Source organism: Erinaceus europaeus, chromosome 17 (assembly GCF_950295315.1).
Source record: "Erinaceus europaeus chromosome 17, mEriEur2.1, whole genome shotgun sequence".
Taxonomy (NCBI): domain Eukaryota; kingdom Metazoa; phylum Chordata; class Mammalia; order Eulipotyphla; family Erinaceidae; genus Erinaceus; species Erinaceus europaeus.
This window is the reverse complement of record NC_080178.1, coordinates 66,470,269-66,480,227: the sequence shown is the minus strand read 5'-3', so window position 1 is coordinate 66,480,227 and position 9,959 is coordinate 66,470,269. Positions and strand designations below refer to the sequence as shown.

The 9,959-nt window shown below is 39.4% G+C and overlaps 1 protein-coding gene across 1 annotated transcript; it reads left to right on the top strand.

Moving 5' to 3' along the window:
- Positions 1-902: 902 nt before the first annotated feature.
- Positions 903-1,838, top strand: LOC103122808 (olfactory receptor 51B2-like). The gene has a single exon (XM_007533428.1). The coding sequence runs from the start codon at positions 903-905 to the stop codon at positions 1,836-1,838; it is 936 nt and encodes a 311-aa protein (XP_007533490.1).
- The last annotated feature ends 8,121 nt before the right edge of the window (positions 1,839-9,959 follow it).

The window sequence follows — 9,959 nt, the reverse complement described above, 5'->3', positions numbered from 1 at the left end:
GTAGGCTAAGTTTGTAAATAATACATAGACAGGTTACCATTCCAGAAACCCATGGAATAGGTGAATGCCGGTGAACGCCACTAACAGAAATGATGGAAAAATTCCTTTTCCTTCTCATGTGAAATACAGTCAAGAGAAGAAGATAGAAAGATTTTCCTGAGGAGGCTGCAGTCGTGGGAATTATCCCATATGGGGTGAGCAACATAACAATGGGTTTTTCTTCTGGGTACAAGTGTCAAAGCAGATTTGATGTTTCAAATGGGAGAACTCCAGAAAAGCTTGGGAAAACTGTTCTCTTAAGTTTTCAGACTGAATCTGAAACTGCTGCCTTTTGTTCATTTTTCCCCCTTAAATGGATTATGGCTTTTATTAGAATTCCATAAAGAACTGATAAACTATTTGAAAAAAAAAAACACCTAAGTTTTCTAGGAAAAAATTATTTATGATTATGAAATGTGAAATGCAAAGCAAGTTTGAATAAATGTCTAAATATGCACCAGAGTAGTGTAGCTGAGTGGTGCTATCCTTTTGTATGTACTCACATTCTTTTGTTCTAACTATTGCTTTAAACATTTGCTAACATATACATATATATATATATGTATGTATATTAGTGTGACCTACTTTAAAAATGATTATCTTTTTAAACGAAGAGATATTTGACCATTGATCTGATGCTGGACATAACTTAGGACACGGTTACGTCCTAAATTATATCTCCTTAGGATAGACTAGTAATCTCTACTATTCTACAAAAAAAAATTCAAAGCATGCATATGCCAATATAGAGATTGTGATAAGGCTGTCAAAATATATTCCCAGGATAAAGAAGTGCACATTGAAAAACCTGCATTTCTGGCTTCAAAGATTCCATAGGTGTGTTCTCCCCCTGTGAACACACAATGAGGCCTAATAATAGTGATGCCCCCTTCTTGCTGAATGGCTTCCCAGGTCTGGAAGCAGCTCATCACTGGATCTCCATCCCCTTCTTCGCAGTCTATCTGTCCGTGCTTCTTGGCAATAGTACCCTCCTGTACCTCATCAAGGAGGACCCCAGTCTTCACGAACCCATGTACTATTTCCTTGCCATGCTGGCGGGCACCGATCTGACAGTGACACTGACCACGATGCCAACCGTGATGGGCGTGTTATGGGTGAACTACAGAGAGATAAGCCATGGAGCCTGCTTCCTGCAGGCCTACATCGTTCACTCACTTTCTATTGTTGAATCGGGTGTCTTGCTTGCCATGGCCTATGACCGGTTCATTGCCATCCGCTCCCCTCTGAGATACAATTCCATTCTTACCAGTTCCCGGGTGATGAAGGTAGGACTGGGGTTACTGATGAGAGGTTTTTTATCCCTTGTGCCCCCAGTCCTGCCACTGTTTTGGTTCCCATATTGCCGGTCACATATTCTTTCTCATGCTTTCTGCCTCCAACAAGATGTGATGAAACTCGCCTGCGCTGATATTACATTCAATCGAATATACCCAGTTGTTCTGGTTGCTTTGACTTTCTTCCTAGATGCTCTGATCATTTTCTTATCTTATATCCTCATTCTCAAGACTGTTCTGGGCATTGCCTCTAGAGAGGAGCAAGCTAAGGCACTGAACACTTGCGTCTCTCATGTGAGCTGTGTCCTAGTCTTTTACATCACCGTGATTGGCCTCACTTTTATTCACAGGTTTGGAGAGCACGCACCCCACGTAGTCCATATTACCATGAGCTATGTCTATTTTCTCTTTCCCCCGCTCATGAACCCTATTATCTACAGCATCAAGACCAAGCAGATTCAGAGAAGCATCGTTCGCTTATTTTCCATGCACAGTAGAGTCTGAAGTATTGTTGTTGAATCTTGAGAGCAACTAGATTATCTCTTGCCCTTCCTATTGATAGAAGAGAACCTTTGTTTTATATTGAACCTCTTGTTTATAGAGGTAGATGAGATTTTAATTCGTATATAAAGCTGAAGTTCACTTGAGAAGATGTTGCAATATTAGAATAGAATACCTGCAAAATATTTTATTATGATGTGGATATATGTGTGTGCACGTATATATTCTAATAAAAAGGAATAATCATTGATTCTGATTTTTGTATAAAAAATAGAAAACTGTGGAGATAGAACATTCCAGATTCTGTATACAGTAGCAGAATACATTCTACTTCAGAGAAATGTCAAGAGAGGTGGGCTGAGACAACATAGTTCAAGCACAGCCCATCAAAATAAAGATTCTCAGAAGTACAGCTTGTGTGTTATGTAAAGCAGCATTGGGATGATACATTTGTCATTTCTCCATCTCTATCTTTTGAATCTAACTACTGAAAATTATTTTGTTCTATAGAGAAAAAGAAAAAAAAACTTAATCAGAAAACTAGAAAATGTGTGCATTCTAGAAATTGTACAGCTAAAGTTTGTTTCACTAGTCACACATCAGTATATTTAATTGTTTTCAAAAAACGATATCATTAGATGCCTAATAGCAAATATACAGTTTTCCTGTTGAATAGCTGAAGCCAGTTCCCCAGTGCTCCCTTCCTTGTTCCTACCGGCTGGTATTACCAACACACTACATTTTCCCCCTTCCAGCTTTCTTATTTACCTTGCAAGATTCTTCTGTAAAGATCAAATATTGATTTATATATCACTTGTTGTTCATTCCTTTCTGTTTGCTTCATAAAATAATCCAGGACTTTTTTTACTTCATGAAAATTTTCTTCCAAATCCAGACAGAAAGCCTGGTAAAAAAAAAAAAAGAATATAATACACTATTGTATCTGTTTATATCTTCAACTTTTTTCAAAATCTTGTAAGTCTTCATCCTGCTCATTTTAGTTGAACCATAGTATATTGTCAGTTGTTAATGGACACCTAATTAATGTGTTCATCTACTGCCAGTTCTACGTCACTGAATAGAATTACTCTAGTTATATGTTAATGGCCTTAAAAGTCATGTTCATTGCTTTCTGAGACTCTTGTCTTTTATCTTATTACTAAATTGGTTCTCTTAGTTGAACTTCCTACCAATATTTTGATTGAAAGCTTATATAAAGTCCAAGAAATAGTTCAGCCCGGATTGTCTCTGTTTCACTAAAGAAACTTTCCATATTGATGGTATACCATGGCAGTACATTTCCTGTAAATACTCCAGCAATTCAACATGGAAAAACCCTCACTCCATTTTTTTTCAACAAAAAATAAAGTATATTATCAGTTGTCTCCAGTTTGATTTTGCCATCCTTCTCCCATAAAAGCAGTCTATTTGGAGATGAATTTCCTTTGTTTTTTCCTTCCTTCCTTCCTTCCTTCCTTCCTTCCTTCCTTCCTTCCTTCCTTCCTTCCTTCCTTCCTTCTTTCCTTCCTTTCTTCCTCCCTCTCTCCCTCCCTCCCTTCCTTGCCTCTAGGGTTATCACTGAGGCTCAGTGCCCGCACTAATAATCCACTGCTCCTGGTGGCCACTTTTTCCATTTTACTGGACAGGACAGAAAGAAATGGAGATGAGGGGGAGAGAGAAAGATAGACACCTGTAGACCTACTTCATTGCTTGTGAAGCAGACCCCCCCTTGCAGGTGGGGAGTTGAGGCCTTTTACCTGGATCCTGTGTGGGTCCTTATGCTGTGTACTCTGCGCACTGAGGCCAGTGCAACACACTCTGGCCCCCTGGAGATGAATTTTCTAGTGACGGACTGCCAGAAAGCCCCCACTGTGAAAAGAGCCAATTTCAGAATTCACTGTGCTATTTTGATTTTTTTATATGTAGCAGAAGTTGCAAGATAGCTCTGATTTTTTAAGTTCACAAAGGGGATTTACTGGATGACTGCTGTAGTAATATTACATTTACAGCTTATAAATATAAATGTAAAGAAATTCCTGGGAAACATGTAAAAATGTCCAGCCTGTTGAGCATAAACAGGACATAGTCTGTAGCAATACATTTATTTATTTATTTATTTTTTTAATATTTAAAAAATTATTTCCTTTTATTTTTAAATTGTCTATTTACTTTGGATAGAGACAAATTGAGAGGGGGGAGAGACACTGCAGCATTGCTTCCCCTCAGAGTGTAGTTCTCACCCACACTACTGGGTACCAGGGGCTTAAACCTGATTTTTTTTTTGTAGCAATACATTTATAACGTGACAGTCATACTATGTGTTTACATTTTTACTTTGTTTATATTTTATATAGTTAGTTTTTTAAATTGACTCCCTTTTGTTGCCCTTGTTGTTTTACTGTTGTAGTTATTATTGTTGTTGTTATTGATGTTGTTGTTGTTGGATAGGACAGAGAGAAATGGAGATAGGAGGGGAAAACAGAGAGGGGGAGAAAGATGGACACCTGCAGACCTGCTTGACCACTTGTGAAGTGACTCCCCTGCAGGTGGGGAGCCAGGGGCTCGAACTGGGATCCTTATTCTGGTCCTTGCTTTGTACCAAGTTCGCTTAATCCGCTGCGTTACTGTTTGACTATGTATATAATTCTTGAAATGAATTACATCATTACATTTTCTTTCCTTATACTTAAATCAAGTTGTAGAATTGAAATATTAGGGACCTCCTCCCCCAAAAAAACCACTGTTCCTTGGATTTTAGGTTTGATTCTCTGATGGGTATAAATTAAGCAAATGCAAATTCAGCTACTAAGGCAAGTATTTACTTGCTGGTAAGTCATAGACAAAAGATTACATATGGTATAATTTGAGTAAAAATTCTGTCATTCCAAGCAATTGTAGTGTAGAGGAAGTCTAGATGAACACAACAAAATTGTCAGTCTCCACCTCCTCATACCTCATCTGTCTTTAGTTTCTCCAGCTGTGAAATGATGACAGTGGACTTTGTTCCTCTCTCTCCCCTTCTCTCAATTATCACACAGTAAATTTGATGAACTTAGAAATGAGAGGACTTCCAACACTCAAAGAGAACTCCCTCACACTGACTGCTAGAGTCTTCTGTGTTTTGCCTCAGCTCCAAACAACCACCATCTGTTTCCTATTCCTAGAGCTTTGTCTTCTCAAACATGTCATATAGAGCTGAAGAAGTTTGTAGTTCTGCAAGATATCCTCATGTTTGAGATTTTATGGCCCCAAATATCCCAGACCTTAAGCCAGTGCTGAGTAGTGCTTTGATTAAAAATAAAGAAATGCCATATAATAAAAGTTCATGGGTGTATAGCACCAAAGTAAAAACTCTGGGGTTGGGGGGGAGAGTATAGGTCCTGGAAATGGATGACAGAGGACCTAGTGGGGGTTGTCTTGTTATGTGAAAATGTTATGTATGTACAAACTATTGTATTTTATAGTTGACTGTAAATCATTAATCTCCCAATAAAGAAATATAAGTATCTATATGTATTTTTAAGACTAAAAAATCTTCATAAAATATAACTTTTTGATATTTTTTTTTAAATAGATAACAAATATCTATGGGATTACATTTTCGGGGACATAATATGTCATGTTAGAATTTATTATTATTATTTTAAAAAGTAGACGGCAGCTATTTCTATAACCACTAGAGGGAAGGAGAGACCTAGTTAATAGGTCAAGATGCGTGGAAGGAACCCTATGTGAGGGACATGTTGGAAGAGTCTCCACGCGTCTTCCAACATAACACCCCAAGTCTCATCCTCTATTTTCATACCTTTATGTTCCTAATCATTAAACAATTTGTTCTGGGCAGTCGGGCTGTAGCGCAGCGGGCTAAGCGCAGGTGGCGCAAAGCACAAGGACCGGCATAAGGATCCCGGTTCGAGCTCCGGCTCCCCACCTGCAGGGGAGTCGCTTCACAGGCGGTGAAGCAGGTCTGCAGGTGTCTATCTTTCTCTCCTCCTCTCTGTCTTCCCCTCCCTCTCTCCATTTCTCTCTGTCCTATCCAACAACGACAGCAACAATAATAACTACAACAATAAAACAAGGGCAACAAAAGGGAATAAATAAATAAAATACATATAAAAAAAACAATTTGTTCTGCTTTACATCTTTTTAAATATTTATTTATTTATTCCCTTGTGTTGTCTTTGTTGTTTTATTGTTATAGTTATTATTATTGTTGTCATCATTGTTAGATAGGACAGAGAGAAATGGAGAGAGAAGGGGAAGACAGAGAGGGGGAGAGAAAGATAGACACCTGCAGACCTGCTTCACCGCCTGTGAAGCGACTCCCCTGCAGGTGGTAAGCCAGGGCTGGAACCGGGATCCTTAAGCAGGTCCTTGTGCTTTGTGCCACTTGTGTTTAACCTGCTGCGCTCCACTCCCTCTGCTTTACATCTTAATGCTTTTCAGCCACTAAGTTGCAGATGCCACCATGAGCCAACCTGACTTCCCTGGGAAGATGACTTCACAAATGTATCCTGGAACCCCACTGCCCCAGAGCCCTACCCCACTAAGGAAAGATAGAAACAGGCTGGGGGGGTGTCGGGCTGTAGTGCAGCGGGCTAAGCGCAGGTGGAGCAAAGCACAAGGACTGGCATAAGGATCCCGGTTCGAACCCCGGCTCCCCACCTGCAGGGGAGTCGCTTCACAGGCAATGAAGCAGGTCTGCAGGTGTCTATCTTTCTTTCCTCCTCTCTGTCTTCCCCTCCTCTCTCCATTTCTCTCTGTCCTATCCAACAACGACAACAACAATAATAACTACAACAATAAAACAACAAGGGCAACAAAAGGGAATAAATAAATAAAATAAATAATATATATATATATATATATATAAAAGAAACAGGCTGGGGATATAGATCAACCTGTCACTGCCCATGCCCAGCAATTACAGAAGGCAGACCTTCCACCTCCTGTACTCCACAAACATCTTTGGTCTATACTACCAGACGGATAAAGAATAGGGACCCTTCTCATGGAGGGAGGGTATATGGAAGTTTGTTGGTGGGAATTGTATGGAATTGTACCCCTCTTTTCCCCCTATTATGTCAAACATTATTAAATCATTAATAAAATATAAAAAAAAAGGTCTCTTGATGGTGTCATGGGTTGACTTGTGAGTGTGAAACCCCGGGTTAAATTTACGACACTGTATATATTAGAATGATGCTCTGATTTCGTCTTTCTCTAAACTAATAAATAGATTTTGAAAAGATCTATTAAATAAAAGATCTTGAAAAAGAGGGTCTCTTAATTGGAGGTGAGAGTCCTCACTATGCAAAGACAGAACATCTGGGTACCTCTCCCAGTTTCCTTTTCAACATGTTAGTTCTCTTGAGCAAGTGGCTACGCTTTTATCTTATTTCTAGCAATAAAACAACAAGTAAAACATCATCTTGGGTTTTCCTACCAAAGCTTTCAAAAGGACTTTTGATATTGATTTATCTTTATTGCAGGATTAAAAAAGGAAGATGCTGTCTTCAATTTAATGTGATGGATGGAGCTTTTTAAGGAACAAGAAACAGACGGTGAACTTCTTTCCCTAGCCCTCAATTCCACTTCTCTTCCCACATTCTCCCTACCACCTCTTCCCAGATGCCAGAAATGTATTTGGGAACACTGGGGACTCTTTATCATTCCAATAGAGAGAGAGAAAGAAAGAACACATCACTGGAGCTTCCCCAGTGCCATTGTAGCACCTCCCAAGTGGTACCCAGACTCAAATATGTGCCTTACAGGGCAGGCGCCCTACCTGGTAGAATATTCCCCTGGCCCCCAGAAATATGTTCTTAAATTGGAATGATTCACAACAAACAGCTATGATTGGTTTCCCCTAGAGAGAGCAATCAGTTTAATAAGCTAGATTTGCAAGGGACCTTTCAGATTTTATTTTTATTTCTTATTGGTGATTTAATAATGATTGACAAGATTATGAGGTACGAGGGATACACTTCCATACATTTCCCACCACCAGAGTTCTGTAGATGCCCTCTCCTCCATCGGAATCTTCCTAATCTTATTCCCTCTGGATTATGGACCAAAATTGTTTGTGGGGTGCAGAATGTGAGAGGTCTGGCCTCTGTAATTGCTTCTCTGCTGAACAGGAACACTGACAGGTAGACCCAAACCCAGTCTGTTTCTGTCTTTCCCTAGTGGGGTAGGACCTGGAGAGGTGGGGTTCCAGGACACATTGGTGAGGTCATCTGCCCAGGGAAATCAGGTTGGTGTCATGGTAGCATCTGCAGCTTGGTAGATAAAAAGCATTAGGATACAAAGCAGAGGAAATTGTTTAATAATCAAGAGCCTAAAGGTAAGAATACGGCAGATGAGATTTGGAGTTTTTATGTTGGAAGAAGCTAGGAAGTCTATTTTAGGTACATTACAAGGGAGTCATGACTTGACTAATTTTGGGCTGGGTCCAACAGCTAACATGCCGGTGAGCTGAAAGCATTGTCTGGGGAGAGGGTATCTGGAGACCAGTATCTCAGTTTTACACTGAAGACCTCCAGACTCATAGAAGCTGATTAAATTGCCCAGTGTCCTGTGTATATCCTAAAGACTGCACTTAAATCCTAGTTTGCATAATGTTAGAAATCACCCTGATTCAAACTGCCTTATTCTTCTCATTTAAAAAATTATTATTTCCAAGTGCTACAGAGACAGCATAATGGGTATGCAAACAAATTTCATACCTGAAGATCTGAGGTCTCAGGTTCAAATCTCTTTACTATAAGCCAGAGTGAGCAATGCTCTGGTCAAAAATAATAATACTTTAAAAAAAAGTGTTATTCCCAACTTATTATGAGGATATTGGAGCACATCATTGGAAAAGAAGGTTGTACTTACGTCGATAAAATAGTCTCAAAACTAACCCAAGTAGTTAAGAGACCTGCATGGTAGCCTGTGGACCATAGGGTCCAACAAAAGGGATCTTCCACTCTAACAAGCTAAATACATCCAGACACATATTCCATTTTTTTTTAATTATTTCATCTTTTCTATACAAGATTTAAAAAATTTTTATTATTATTTATTTTCCCTTTTGTTGCTCTTGTTTTATTATTGTTGTAGTTATTATTGTTGTTTTTGTTGCCGATGTCATTGTTGGACAGGACAGAGAAAAATGGAGAGAGGAGGGGAAGACAGAGAGGGAGAGAGAAGGTGACCTGGCCACTCTGCTTCCTCTTTCTTTCTTTCTTTTCTTTCTTTCTTTCTTTCTTTCTTTCTTTCTTTCTTTCTTTCTTTCTTTCTTTGTCAGAGAAGCATATAGACAGGATATATACTTGTCTTCATTACTGTCTAGAATAGTGCACTGTTTCCACACCTGAGAAGTTTGCCCTTAACTTCATTAGTGCATAACCTTCATTCTTTTTTAATATTTTTATTAGTCACTTAATACTGATTTACAGAATTATGAGATAATACAGTTATAATGCCACACCATTCTCAGAGTTCTGGGACGCTAACCCCCCTTCAGCAGAAACTACAATAGTTCCCCAGAGGTGACAGATATGATGTGACTATATATGTAAGTCTTTTTGTCTGTCAATCTGTCATCTATGTATATCATTATTTCTTGTCCACTTTTATTCAACCTTTTTCCCAGTCACACCTACACCTATTACTATTTTGAGTGTCCTTCCACAGTCCTTTTCCTCTTGCCTCTCTGATAAACAAAACAATAGGCTCTATTCTGATGTGAAGAGTAGTCAAAAGATCTGCAAAACAATTTCTGACCCTCAGCTTATGCTTCGGAGCTGACTGCACCAAGATGTTGAGAAGCTTGTGAGGAGGGAGCAGACCCTGCCATCCCTTTCCTCTGCATCTTCGACCTCAGCCTCTCAACAACTTCAACACCATTCCTGTGACAACGGGCCCCGGAAGTAGCAAGAGAGCTGAGTTTGGATAGGCAATAGACTATACTTAGTGACACAGACACTCAGCTCTCAAGTCATCTCAGTTCCTGAATGCGGTGTGTAGTGAAACTGTCTGAAGGCTTCAGGGAACAGGAGTGTTTGCTTGCATACAGTCTGAGGTAGCCCTAATTCTAGAGCCACATTCCCCTCCAGGTAGTGCTTTTTGGAGATG

Coding starts and splice junctions, on each gene's coding strand:
- LOC103122808 (XM_007533428.1), top strand. CDS start 903: ATGAGGCCTAATAATAGTGATGCCCCCTTCTTGCTGAATGGCTTCCCA.